The following is a 13460-nucleotide window of genomic DNA, read 5'->3' as shown; positions in this document are numbered from 1 at the left end:
TCATTTCCCTCCAACCAACGGGGGGCACTTTGGAAATCCAGGCCGGGATGAAATTCCTGAGCCCGTGGATTTTATCCCAAATTCTTTCCCTGGTGCCGGAGGGGCCCCTCGGAGCTGCCTCCGCTCCCAGGAATCCGAGGAGGAGGAGGAGGAGGAGGAGGAGGAGGGGGGGGGGGAGGGGCCGGGAATTCGCTGACGGGGCCGGGATTGGGAAAAGGGGGGGGGGGGGAGGGGTGGGGGAGGGGCTGGGGGAGACCCCAAACTCTGGGGGGGGAGGGGGAGGGGGAGGAGGAATCGGCAGCTCCAGCTGTGCCCCAGCTGCGGGGAGCGCTAGCCCGGTTTGGGGGCCGGGATCCCGGTTCCTGCCCCATAATTCTGATTTTGGCCCCATTATCCCGGTTTTTACCCCATTATCATCCCGGTTTCTGCCCCGTTATTCTGATTTTTTACCCCATTATCATCCCGGTTTCTGCCCCGTTATTCTGATTTTTTGCCTCCTCATCCCGGTTTTGGGGCCGTCGCCACCTCTGGGTGTGTTCAAAAAATTTGGGCTCCAGGGCTGGGAGATGCTGAGCACTGGTGGATACTGGGCAGCACTGGTGGATACTGGACACGGGGCGCTGGATTCCAGGATCGCAGAATCCCCAAAATCCCAAAATTCCAGAACCCCAAAATCCCAGAATTCCAGAACCCCAGGAATCCAAGATCCCAGAATTCTGAAACTCCCAAATCCCAGAATTCCAAAATCCCAGAATTCCAGAACCCCAAAACCCAAAATCCCAGAATTCCAGGGCCCCCCAAAATCCCAGAATTCAAAAATCCCAAAATTCCAGAACCCCAAAATTCCAGAATTCAAAAATCCCAAAATTCCAGAACCCCAAAATCCCAGAATTCAAAAATCCCAAAATTCCAGAACCCCAAAATCCCAGAATTCCAGAATCCCCAAATTCCAAAATCCCAAAATTCCAGAACCCCAGAACCCCCAAATCCCAGAATTCCAAAATCCCAGAACCCCAGAATTCCAAAAAAACAAAGGAAAAAAAAACCAAAGGAAAAAAAAAAAAAAAGAAGAAAAAAGAAGAAAAAAGAAGAAAAAAGAAGAAAAAAGAAGAAAAAAGAAGAAAAAAAGAAAAAAGAAAATGAAGAAAGAAAGGAAGCGGGGGGGGAAGAAAAATAAAAAAGAAAAAATAAAAATAAAAGGGGTGTGAGAAGCCCCTGGAGCAGCTTCCAAGATTTCCCCGCGGGTTGTTGTTGTCCCCTTGGAATTTTTATTCCCTTTTATTCCCCCTTAATTCCCCAAATCTCTTTGTTTTCGTCTGGGATTTTGTTCTGGCCAGAGGCGACATCTGCCACCAGGGAGGGATTAAATAATTAACAGGGAGGGGCTAATTAATCAATCCTAAGTCATTAATTCTGTGTATTAAGCCTATTAATTCGATTAATCCCCCGAATCAGCAATTAATTATTAACCCCAAACACCTCTGGAGGGTGGATGGGGCCGATCCCAGCCTGGAAAAATAAAAAAAAATTTGAATTTTCCTCTTTTTTTTTTGTTTTTTTTTTTTCCCCATCGAATCCCTGGGTTCGGAATTCGCGTTTCCCATCCCTAAAATCCCGGTCCCGGTTCCTCCTTCCCCGAAGGGATTTTTGGGGGTCAAAGAATTTGGGATTTTGGGATGAAAATTTGGGATGAAAATTCGGGATTTGGGTTCGCGGTCTCCTGCTGCCACCTCCCGGCCTCGTCGGGCTTGAAAGGGAATTTTAAAGAGAATTTTCAAGGGAATTTGAATGGGAATTTTAATTTTCAAGGGAATTTTCAAGGATTCTTTGGGTTTTTCCTTCCCTGCCGGCTCGGGATTGTGGGACGGGGCTGAGAGGAGAAAAATCCCATAAAAAATGGGGAGGTTTTGGGGCTGGAACGGGGAATTTTGGGGTCTGGGATGGGAATTTCGGGGCTGGGATGAGCAGAATTTTGGGGTCCGGGATGGGAATTTAGGGGCTGGAAGGAGGAGAAATTTGGGGCTGGAACGGGAATTTTGGGGTCTGGAATGAGGAGGATTTGGGGGTTGGAAGGAAGAAGATTTTTGGGGTCCGGGATGGGGATTTTGGGGTCTGGGATGGGGATTTTGGGGTCTGGGATGGGGATTTTGGGGTCCGGGATGGGAATTTTGGGGTCTCCAAGCGGGAAGATTTGGCCGCAGGGATTTTGGGGTTGCAAAGCTCAATTTTGGGGTTGGATTTATTTATTTTTTTTTTTTCCCTCCCCCCCTGCAGCTTTTGGGGTGTCCGGAGCCACCGCGATGTCCCCAAAGCGTCACCGGCAAAAGGGAAACCAAAACCCCCCTAAAAATAAAAAACAAAAAAAACCCAAACAAAACAAAACAAACAGAAAAAAAAAAAACAAAAAAAGAAAAAAACCCGCGCCAATCAAAACCAATTAAAACGAATTAAAATAATTCACTCCCGGCGGGTTTGGAGGCTTTGAGCGGCGCCACCCACGCAAGAGGGGACAGGAGGAGGAGGAGGAGGAAGGGGGGGAGGAAGTCCCCGAGTCCCCGCGGGTCACTCGCCACCCCCGCCCCTTTGGTGGCCACTCGGGGATGTCGCTGTCGCCGCTCCGGGGTCGCCGCCCGGCGCTGCTGGCGCTGCTGCTGGCGCTGGCTGCGAGCCGAGGTGAGAATTCGGGAATTCATTCCAGGCAAAATTCGGACCAAAAAAAAAAAAAAAAAAAAAAAAAAAAAAAAAATCGAGGATTTCCAGGGAATTTCAAGGGGAAAAAAAAAAAAAACAAAAAACGTTTAGGGGAGGGATGGACGAGGAAAGGTTGGGGTGAGGATTTTGGGGGGATTTTCCTCGGTTTTCTCACTCCCTCCACCCCCCAAAAAAACAAAAAACCACCCAAAATCCCCGGGTGAGGGGGGGTTGGTTTCCCTTCCCGGGCCGGGCGTGGAATTTGGGCGAAAGTCGCAACTTCCCCGTCACGACAGCTTCCCCCGACCCCACAGCCGCCACTTTCCCTTTTTTTTCCAAATTCAAATCTCTTAAATCCCCTTTTCCCAGCATTTTTTTTTTTTTTTGGGGGGGGGGGGGGGGAGCCGCTGGTGGCAGAGGGTTCTTCATTTTTTTTTTAAATTTTGTAATTTTTTTAATTTTTTTTTTTTCTCCCCTAAAATCGGTGATTTTTGGGGTGTGGGGAGCAGCGGGATTTGGGAGATTTTTGATCCTCGAGTGCTCGAGTGAGGGAACAGCGAAATTTTCACCCTGGAGCATCTCCAGGTGCCTGGACCAATTTTTCCTTTTATTTTTTTTTTTTTTTTGGGCTCCCCTTGGTGGAGTTTCTGCTTCGTTTTTATTTTTTTTTTAGTTTGGTTTTTTTTTTCCTCCAAGATTCGCAGAATTCCAGGATTTGTGAGGTTGGGAAAAGAGCTCCGAGGTCGTGGAATCCAAGCTGGGCTCGAACCCCCAAAATTCCAGGAATTTCCAGGGGGAAAATGAGCTCATTTCGAGGCCTTTTCCCTTTTCCAGGAGAGATTTTTTTCCCAAATTTCCAACCCTGGCCCCAGCTCGAGGCCGTTCCCCCTTGTCCTGTCCCCATTCCTTGGGATCAGATCCCAAAATTTTCCCCCTGGAAAATCCCAAATTTTCCCCTTTTCTCCAGGCTGAGCCCTCCCCGCCCCCCCAGGAGAATTTTGGGATCCTCTCCCACCTCCCAGAGCGGCAGGAAAAGAAAATTCCCCGAATTTTGGGGATCTGGAGCCGTGGGAAAAGCCCCTTCCCATCAATAATCCCCCCACTCCTCCAGGGAAAGATTTTCCACTTTTTTTTTCCCTGTTCCAACCTCTGGAATTCCCAAATTTCCCGATCCTCGCGAGGGGGGGGGTGTCCAGAGCAGCTTTTTGGGAGTTTGGCTGAGAAATTTTGGAGTTTGGACCGGAAAAAAAATTTGGATTTTCCAGAGCAAAACCGGCGGCTGTGGGGGAGGAAATTCCTGGTGGAAAAATTAAAAAAAAAAAAAAAAAAAGAAAAAAAGAAAAAGCGGGATGGGTGGGATTTGCACTGGGGGGGGGGGGGGGGGGGGTTTGCGGAAAATGAAAATTTTTTAATTTTTTGGGGGTTGAGCCGTGGCCTGACCACGCAGAGCCCCAGGAAGCGGCGCCTCCACCCCCCGGATGTGCCGCGGGTTTTTTTATTTTTGGGTTTTATTTTTGGGTTTTATTTTTTGGGGGCCTTCGACATCCGGGGCTGCTCTCGAGAAGAGAAAAAAAGTCACAAAGTTGAGAGGAAAGGGGGGCAGGGAGGGAAGGGGGGAAATTCTGGGATTGGGGTGGGATTGAAGAGGTTTGGGGAAATGGGGAAAGAATGGAAATTTTGGGAATGGGGAATGGATGCTTGACCAGTCTGGGAAAATGGGAAAAGAATGGGAATTTTTGGGATGGGATGGGGAATGGACATGGAAGCAGTCTGGGAAAAGGAAGAGAGAATGGAAATTTTGGGATGGGGAACGGACACAGAACCTGTCCAGGATAATGGGGAGAAAATGGAAATTTTGGGAATGGGGAATGGACCCAGAATTGGTCTGGGATGGGGTGGAGAGAACGGAATTTTTGGGATGGGGATGGGGAATGAGCCCCTGCGACCTCTATTGGGGGTCCCAGCCTCATTTGGGGGTCCCGGTCTCTCTTTGGGGTCCCGGTCTCTCTTTGGGGTCCCGGTCTCTTTGGGGGTCCCAGCCTCATTTGGGGGTCCCGGTCTCTCTTTGGGGTCCCGGTCTCTCTTTGGGGTCCCGGTCTCTATTTGGGGTCCCGGTCTCTCTTTGGGGTCCCGGTCTCTTTGGGGGTCCCAGCCTCATTTGGGGGTCCCGGTCTCTTTGGGGTCCCGGTCTCTCTTTGGGGTCCCGGTGTCTTTGGGGTCCCGGTCTCTCTTTGGGGTCCCGGTCTCTCTTTGGGGTCCCAGCCTCATTTGGGGGTCCCGGTGTCTTTGGGGTCCCGGTGTCTTTGGGGTCCCGGTCTCTTTGGGGGTCCCAGCCTCATTTGGGGGTCCCGGTGTCTTTGGGGTCCCACCCCGCCTGTCCCGGGCTCCCCGGTTCGGTTGCAGGGTCCCAGGAGTGCCGGCTCCGGGCCGTGGCCGCGGGGGCCTCGCTGTGTCTGGCGCCGGAGGAATTCCCCCGGGAATGGCTGGAGCTCCGCTGGAAAAAGAAAGAGGACGAGAAATCGCAATTCCTGATCGCGACAGCCACGGGGGACGGGAACGTGACCAACTTCCCAGGGCCCTTCCACGGCAGAGCGCAATTCCAGCCGGGAATTCTCTCGCTCTGCATCGCCCCGGTTCACAGGGACGACGGCGGCGTTTACGAGGCCGAGTTCGAGAATTCCTCCGGGAATTTCCCCCTTTTCCCCCGGTGCTTCCGAGTGTCCGTGTGGGGTGAGTGGATCTGTCACCCTGTGTCCCCTCTGTCACCCTGTGTCACCTGTGTCACCTGTGTCACCCTGTCCCTGTGTCACCCTGTCCCTGTGTCACCTGTGTCACCCTGTGCCTGTGTCACCCTGTCCACATCCCTGTCCCCTCAGATCCCATCCCGGAGCCAGAGTTGAAATCCCAAATCCTGGAATGGGGTCGGGGTTGATGTCCCCTGTCCTTCTGTGTGTCCCTGTGTCCCTCTGTCCCTGTGTCCCTCTGTCCCTGTGTCCCTCTGTCCCTGTCCCTCTGTCCCCTCTCACCCTGTCCCTGTCCCCCAGATCCCATCCCGGAGCCATCCCTGGAATCCCAAATCCTGGAATGGGATCAGGGTTGGTGCCGCCTGTCCCTGCTCTGCTCCAGCCCCGGGAACGGGAACGTTTCCATCACCTGGGAATGTCCCGAGGACCTTCCGGGATCCCAAAAATCCCCGGAATTCCCCAAATCCGAGCTGACCCTGCGGATCCCCGACGACGCCGAACCCCGAATTTGTCTCTGTAACCTCAGCAACGCCGCGGGCTGGAGCGCGGCCTCGGCCCCGCTCACCTGCGCAGGTGATTTTTCCGTGGGAATTCCCCCCCAAAAAATCCGGGATTTTCCAGGTTTTAGAGGGCAGAAATGGGGGGGGGGAAATGCTGGGAAAATATTAGGGAAATGCGGTTTGCATAGGTGTGAAAGAGTTCATTTTAAATTTGGGTTTTGGGTGGAATAGATGTAATTTTATGTGGGAGTTCGGTGTAAAATCGAGATTTATTTTATATATAAAAAAATCCCGTTTCAATATAAAATATATACAATTTATATATAAAATGCAACCTCGTTTTCACATCTTCAATCCGCAACAATTTCTCCATTTTTAAATTCCATACGGATTTGGAGATTCGGGGAATGGTTTGGGTGGGGAAGGGCCCTTCCATCCCGACTTGAGGGATGGAAATTCCAGGATTTTTGGGATTCCCTTTTCCAGGAATTCCAGGGAATTTCTGGCTCTGGGCAGCGCTGGGGGCGGGGCTGCTGCTGCTGCTGGCGCTGCTTGGGCTCTGCTGGAGGAGGAGGAGGAGGAGGAGGAAGGAGAATACCCGGGAAGGTTTGTGGGGAATGGGGGAGCGGGAGGGACTGAGCCCAAAATTGGGGAATTTTAACCCAAAAATTTGGGAGTTCTGAGCCCAAAATTGTGGAATCTTAACCCAAAAATTTGGGAGTTCTGAGCCCAAAATCGAGGAATTTTAACCCAAAAATTTGGGAGTTCTGAGCCCAAAATTGGGGAATTTTAACCCAAAAATTTGGGAGTTCTGAGCCCAAAATTGGGGAATCTTAACCCAAAAATTTGGGAGTTCTGAGCTCAGAATCTTGGAGTTTGGAACGTCAAAATCTGGGAATTCTGAGCCCAAACTGACCCTTGGACCCCCAAAATCTGGGAATTCTGATCCCACACTAACCCCCGGAATCTCTCCCTAAAATCTGGGAATTCTGGTCCCTTACTCAGCCTTGGAACCCCAAAATCTGGGAATTCTGACCCCAGGCCGGCCCTTGGAACCCTGATTTGGGAATCCAGGCCCACGGAAGCCCCAAATTTTGGGAATTGTGACCGCACAGATCCCCCCGGAGCCGCCGCGGGACCCCCGGAGCCGCCCCTGACGGTCTACGCCGAGGTGGGGGCGGGGAAACCGCGCCGGGACCCCGTGAGTGTCCAAAAATCCGGGAATGTTCATCCCAAAATCCGGGAATGTTCATCCCAAAATCCGGGAATGTTCATCCCAAAAATCCGGGAATGTTCATTCCAAAATCCGGGAATGTTCATCCCCAAAATCTGGGAATGATCATCCCAAAAATCCGGGAATGTTCATCCCCAAAATCCGGGAACGTTCATTCCCAAAATCCGGGAGTGTCCCCAAAATCCGGGAATGTTCATTCCCAAATCTGGGAGTGTCCATTCCCAAAAATCCGGGAATGTGCATTCCCAAAAATCAGGGAATTATTCATTCCCACCCCGAAATCCGGGAATGTTCATCCCAAAAATCCGGGAATGTCGGGCTTGGAAAAACCCTCCAAGGAAATTCCTTCAATTTGGGAATTTCGGGAATATCGGGAACCCAAATTGGATCCTATTTTTAAAAATTTATTTTTCAATAAATAAATTGTAATTTTTTTATTTTTATTTTTTTTTTTTAATTTTTTGTTTTCCCAGCCCGGGACCAGCGAGGCCACCCAGGAAGGAGCCACCATCTACGCCGTGGTCACTCCCAGGACACTGGTAGGGTCATCCCAACTCCCAAAATCCCTTTTTATCCCAAAATTCGGGATTTTTTTGGGCCCATCCCCACCCTTTTTTCATTTTTATTTTTAATTCCCTGGCAGGAGCATCCCAGGAATCACAAGGAACTCGGGAATTTCACCATTTACTCCACGCTCCAGTCGGTGAGGCTGGCCCGGGGTGCCCCCAAATTTTTTGGGGACCCAAAATCCACATCCCCAATTTTTGGGGACCCAAAATCCGTGTCCCCAACACCAAATCCTTGTCCCAGATTTTTTGGGATCACCAAATCCGTGTCCCAAACTTTAGGGAATCCAAATCCACGTCCCCAATTTTTGAGGAATCCAAATCCTTGTCCCCAAATTTTTTAGGGACACCAAATCCGTGCCCCCCAAGATTTTGGGATCATTCTCCCCCTTTTCCCAACTGGGATTTTTTCCTTTTTTTTTTTTTTTTTCCCCTCACAGCCTTCATCCATGAAGAGGAAGAGGCTGGACCGGGCTCTGGTCTCCACTGCTTACCTGGAGGTGATGGAAAATTCCATGTGGGGTTTCTTTTGGGATCCAAAAAAATCCCCAAAATATCCTAAAATCCCCCAAAATATCCTAAATCCCCCAAAATATCCTAAATCCCCACAAATATCCTAAATCCCCACAAATATCCTAAATTCCCAAAATATCCTAAATCCCCCAAAATATCCTAAATCCCCCAAAATATCCTAAATCCCCCACAATATCCTAAATCCCTTTTCCCTTGTAGGATAATGGGGGTTACAGGCACTTGGATTTCCCAAATTCCAAGCGCCCCTAAAACCCCGGAATTCCCAGAATTCCCGGAATTCCCATCCCTATGGAATTCTTCTTCTTCAAACTCAGGAATGTGAAGATCCAAAAATTTGGTGGTTTTTTTTTTGTTTTGGGATTGGAGGGCGGGGGGGTGTTTAGGGTTTGGAAAGTTTGGGAATTAAAAAAAAAAAATTAAATATTTTTTTTTGGTAAATACAGCTGGGCTGCACAATGAACTTGTTTGTTTTTGTTTTTATTTTTTTCCCCCTTTAGAATTTTCCTAAAAAATCCACCCCAAAATTCCCTTTAGGGTGGAAGAATTTCCCCTAAATCCCACCCAGAAAAAAACCAAACAAACCCAGGGAAGCGCCCAGAAGTTTCCCCTAATCACCCTCATTAACATCCAGGATTAATTAACACGTCCTTTTGTCCCCTTTTTCCCCTTTTATGTCCCTTTGTCCCAGTTTTTTGTCCCCCTTTTCCCTCCCTTTTCTGTCCCTTTTCCCCCCAGTTTTTCCCCCTTTTTGTCCCTTTTTAATCCCCTTTTTTCCCCCCTTTTCCCCCTTTTTGTCCCGTTTTTGTCCCCGCCCGTGGGAATCGCTGGCGGCCGTTTCGTGTCCCCAAGGAGGGGACACTGCAGGGAAGGAAATCCCGGCTGGAATTCCCATCCCAAAAATTCCCGGGATTGGGGGAAAGAATTCCCAGGGAATTCCCGGGATTGTTTTGGGATTGGGGTGGAAGAATTCCAGAAACGAGGCTGAGCTGGGATCGAGGCCTGCCTGGACATTCAGAATTCCAGGAATTCCCTGCAGGGATGGGGATCCAACCCTTCCTGAGCCCTCTGAACACTTCCCAACCCTTTTTCCATGGAAAAATCATCCCAAATTTCCCAGCCTGGCCCAGCTCGAGGCCGTTCCCTCTGGTCCTGTTCCATTCCCTGGGATCAGATCCCAAATTTCCCCCTGGATCCCCCTTTTCTCCAGTCTGATCCCCCCTCCAGGATTCTCCATTCCCTGCACATTCCCAGCAGGAAAATCCCTGGAATTGCATCCCTGGATCCTCCCCTGTTTTTATTCCCACCCAAATTTGGGAATCCTGGAGCCTTTTCCATGCCCTGGGGCCAAACCTGGGAATTCCAAAGGACAAAACTCCACCAGGAAAAGCAGGACAAGCCCTCAGGGTTAATTGGGGCGCTAATTACACCCCACTAATTAACATACCCAGCTCCAAATCATTCCACGAGTGACAATCCCATGCTCTGGGAAATTCCCAACTCTTCCAAGGTGGGAAAAGGGATTAAATTCCAATTTTTTTTGGTGCACGTCCTGAGCTGCAAAGCAGGGAAATCCAGGTGATTAATGAACATTTATTAACGAGGGGAGCTCATTATGATGACAACACAAGGAGTTCCAGAGGGAGCAGGATTTCCCTGGATTCGGGAATTCCAGAGCCAGTCCTGGCTTTTCCAAGCGATTTTTTGGGATTTTAAGGGGGGGCAGATGTCACAACCAGGATTTGGGGAAAATCTGCCCTTCCCCTCAGGAACAAATCTGGGATAAAAGCACAGGAAAACCGGTCTGGGAAGGAGGAAAAAAAAAAAAAAAATCCTGCTAAATGTGGGGAAAGAAAACCTCAATCTGGAATTCCTAGGTGGGGAAAAACCTGGAAGAGAGGATGGGAATGGGCAAGGGGAGGGATTGGGGTGAGAGCTGGGAGGGGGGAGAGGGAATTTCCTGATCCAGGAGAATTCCTAGCGGAACTGGAGGGGGCTGATGCGCAGCCCCAGCACGTCCTTGCCGATCTCTGTCACCTGCAGGGACAAAAAAATGGAGTTAGGGGTGGAAATTTGGGATTTAGGGGTGGAAATTTGGGATTCAGGAGTGGAAAATTTGAGATTTATGGGTTTGGTTTGTGGCTGTTACTCCTTGGCCTGTGCTGGGAGAACTGGGAAGGGTCTGGGAGCATCCTGAGATCCCTCGGGGGGATTTGTGTGGAAATTTGAGGGATTTGGGTGGAAATCTGAGAGATTTGAGGGGGTATTTGAAATATTTCCATTAATATTTGAGGTATTTCCATGGATATTGAAAATATTTCCATGGATTTCTAAAATCTCCCCTCAGCCTCCTCAGGACCAACCAGGCCCAGCTCCCACAGGCCTCCCATGTGGAAAAATCCCCAAATACCCTCTCAGAGGAGACATTTCAATGGATTTTGGAGATATTTCCATGGATATTGAAGATATTTCCACGGATATTGAAACTATTTCCATGGATTTATGAAATCCTCCCTCAGCCTCCTCAGGACCAAGCAGGCCCAACACCCACAGGCCTCCCGTGTGGGAATCCCCTCCGCAAACACAAAATGGCGCCCGTAAGGACAACACCCACCCCTCCAAGCCCCCCAAACCCGAGTGGCCCCCGTCCCTGAGGCCAGAACCGCGGGTGTGGGGGCGTCCCCTCACCGTGGTGACGCGGCAGATCTGGCCCCGGAACTCGGGGCTGTAGCAGGCGCCGCTGAGGGGGCAGCGCTCCAGGGCCTTGCCGCGGTAGATGGGGCGGAAGGAGGCGGCGCAGATGTCGAAGGGGTTGTGCTGGTCGTAGTTGAGCTGGTGGCTGTCCACGGGGTTCTTCTCGCACGCCGCCAGGATCTTCCGTGTCTGGGAGAGGGGGCAGTGAGAAGGGGACACCCCCAAAATGGAGGGGGTTTGGGGAAAGGGATACCCCGAAAATGGAGGGGGTTTGGGGATGGGGATACCCCGAAAATGGGGCATGGGGGGGGTGGTTTGGAAATGAAGATATCCCAAAAACGAGGCCCAGTGGGGGTGGTTTGGGGAAAGGGACACCCTGAAAATGGGGCACGGTGAGAGTTTGGCGACAAGGACACCCCAAGAAAGATGTTTCCCAAATGGATGGCCTCATCTGAGGACCTCGCCTTGGGTTTGGGACAGCAACATTTGGGGACAGGAACGTTTGGGGTCTCACCTGCTGGGTTTGGGGACAGGGATATTTGGGGACAGGAACGTTTGGGGTCTCACCTGCTGGGCCACCTCGGGCTTGGGCCCGAGCTCGAGCAGGCGCCGGGCGAAGGTGGCGGCGCTTTTGAAGTTCTTGAGTTTGAAGAAGAGGTTGAGGGCGGTGCGGAGCACCAGGATCATGTGCACGGGCTGCAGGTTGGAGTGTGTGAAGTAGGCGGCCATCTGCCAGGGAAAGGATGGAAAATCGGGATTAAATCCTTGGGAATAACGGGAATTATGACAGGGAATCTCTCAGTTCCAGGCAGCCCCTGTTGTGTTCGAGTTGAAGGCAGAATTCTGAATTTCCAGTGAGTTTTTTCCCACTTCAGGAATCTCACATTTTCCCTTTCCGGAATCACGTATTTTCTCCTCAAAAATCCCACATTTTCCCCTCAGGAATCCCATGTTTTTCTCCTCAGAAATTCCATGGCTTTCCCCCTCAGAAATTCCCACATTTCCCCCCTCAGAAATCTCACATTTTCCCCTCAGGAATTCCCACATTTTCCCCTCAGTAGTTCCCACATTTCTTCCTCAGTAATTCCCACATTTTCACCTCAGAAATTCCGTGCTTTCCCCCTCAGAAATTCCACGTTTTTCCCTCAGTAATTCCATGTTTTTCCCCTGAGTAATTCCATGTTTTTCCCTCATAAATTCCGTGTTTTTCCGCCCAGACCCCCTCACCTCACAGATTCTCTTCTGCTGCTCCAGCGTTTCCTTGGGCAGTTTCTTCCTCTCGATCTCCATGGACAATCCCACGATGTATTCCCGGCAAATGGCGACCAGCTGCTGAGCCTTGGGGACAAATCCAGGGACAAATCAAACCCTTCCCTGGGGACACCCCGGCATCGGGATTCCCGTATTTCCCCCTCAGAAATGCCAGGTTTTTCCCTCAGGAATTCCCACATTCCCCCCTCACAATTCCCCCATTTTCCCCTCAAAGTTCCCACATTTTCCCCCTCACAGTTCCCACATTTTCCCCCTCAGGAATCCCATATTTTTCCCCTCACAATTCCCCCATTTCCCCCTCACAATTCCCCCCTCACAATTCCCATATGTTCCCCTCACAATTCCCCCATCCTCCCCTCACAATTCCCCCCTCACAATTCCCCCATTTCCCCCTCACAATTCCCCCATTTCCCCCTCACAATTCCCGCATTTTCCCTCACAATTCCCCCATTTCCCCTCACAATTCCCCCATTCCCCCCTCACAATTCCCCCATTTCCCCTCACAATTCCCCCATTTCCCCCTCACAATTCCCCCATTTCCCCTCACAATTCCCCCATCCTCCCCTCACAATTCCCCCATCCTCCCCTCACAATTCCCCCATTTCCCCTCACCTCGGCGATCTCCTGCTTGTTGTCCACCACCAGCAGGGGCACGCTGAGCAGGATGAGCCGGAATTTCTCCACGGCCTCCTCGAATTTGCCGGCCGTGGTGAGTTGGTAGCAGAGCTGCAGCCGCTGGATCAGATCCGTCAGCTTCAGCCCCACGGCCGGCAGTGCGCTCTTCAGGCCGCCCTCCTTCCTGGAGCCCCCAAAATTCGGGATTGATTTGGGATCACCATTGATTGGGGATCAGCATTGATTAGGGACAAGGGCTGTGTGAGCCCCCTCCTTCCTGAACCCCCCAAAATTCGGGATTGATTCGGGGATCAGCATTGATTGGGGATCAGGCCTGTGTGAGCCCCCTCCTTCCTGAACCCCGGAAAATTCGGGATTGATTTGGGGATCAGCATTGATTAGGGATCAGCATTGATTAGGGATCAGGCCTGTGTGAGCCCCCTCCTTCCTGGAGCCCCGAAAATTCGGGATTGATTCGGGGAGCAGCATTGATTAGGGATCAGCATTGATTGGGGATCAGCATTGATTAGGGATCAGGCCTGTGTGAGCCCCCTCCTTCCTGAACCCCAGAAAATTCGGGATTGATTTGGGGATCAGCATTGATTAGGGATCA

The 13460-nt window shown here is 50.9% G+C and overlaps 2 protein-coding genes across 2 annotated transcripts in view; one reads left to right on the top strand and one right to left on the bottom strand.

The window, feature by feature from the left end:
• The first annotated feature begins 2164 nt into the window (after positions 1 to 2164).
• Positions 2165 to 8729, top strand: LOC148220805 (uncharacterized). Its single transcript, XM_088181020.1, has 9 exons — positions 2165 to 2673; positions 5095 to 5421; positions 5736 to 6008; positions 6422 to 6541; positions 6892 to 7136; positions 7643 to 7708; positions 7813 to 7881; positions 8176 to 8235; positions 8468 to 8729. Exons 1-9 carry the CDS (start codon positions 2601 to 2603, stop codon positions 8516 to 8518), a joined length of 1284 nt encoding a protein of 427 aa, XP_088037146.1. The 5' UTR covers positions 2165 to 2600; the 3' UTR covers positions 8519 to 8729.
• Positions 8730 to 9845: 1116 nt separating this feature from the next.
• Positions 9846 to 13460, bottom strand: part of COPA (coat protein complex I subunit alpha) — a gene marked incomplete at its 5' end in the record, with an annotated part of 28603 nt that continues 24988 nt past the window's right edge. The window contains 5 exon segments of the mRNA XM_088180968.1: positions 9846 to 10303; positions 10955 to 11149; positions 11528 to 11689; positions 12188 to 12298; positions 12845 to 13031. Of these exon segments, the coding sequence (XP_088037094.1) occupies positions 10244 to 10303; positions 10955 to 11149; positions 11528 to 11689; positions 12188 to 12298; positions 12845 to 13031 (715 nt within the window).

The sequence above is a fragment of the Sturnus vulgaris genome, chromosome 31 (assembly GCF_052056855.1).
Source record: "Sturnus vulgaris isolate bStuVul1 chromosome 31, bStuVul1.hap1, whole genome shotgun sequence".
NCBI lineage: Eukaryota > Metazoa > Chordata > Aves > Passeriformes > Sturnidae > Sturnus > Sturnus vulgaris.
This window is presented reverse-complemented; position numbering and strand designations above follow the sequence as displayed.

Excerpts from the sequence above, each read along its gene's own strand:
- LOC148220805 (XM_088181020.1), top strand. The coding sequence starts at position 2,601 with ATGTCGCTGTCGCCGCTCCGGGGTCGCCGCCCGGCGCTGCTGGCGCTG. Across the intron at positions 6,009-6,421 it reads GGCCCCGCTCACCTGCGCAG|GAATTCCAGGGAATTTCTGG; the intron begins GTGATTTTTCCG and ends TCCCTTTTCCAG. Across the intron at positions 7,709-7,812 it reads TGGTCACTCCCAGGACACTG|GAGCATCCCAGGAATCACAA; the intron begins GTAGGGTCATCC and ends ATTCCCTGGCAG.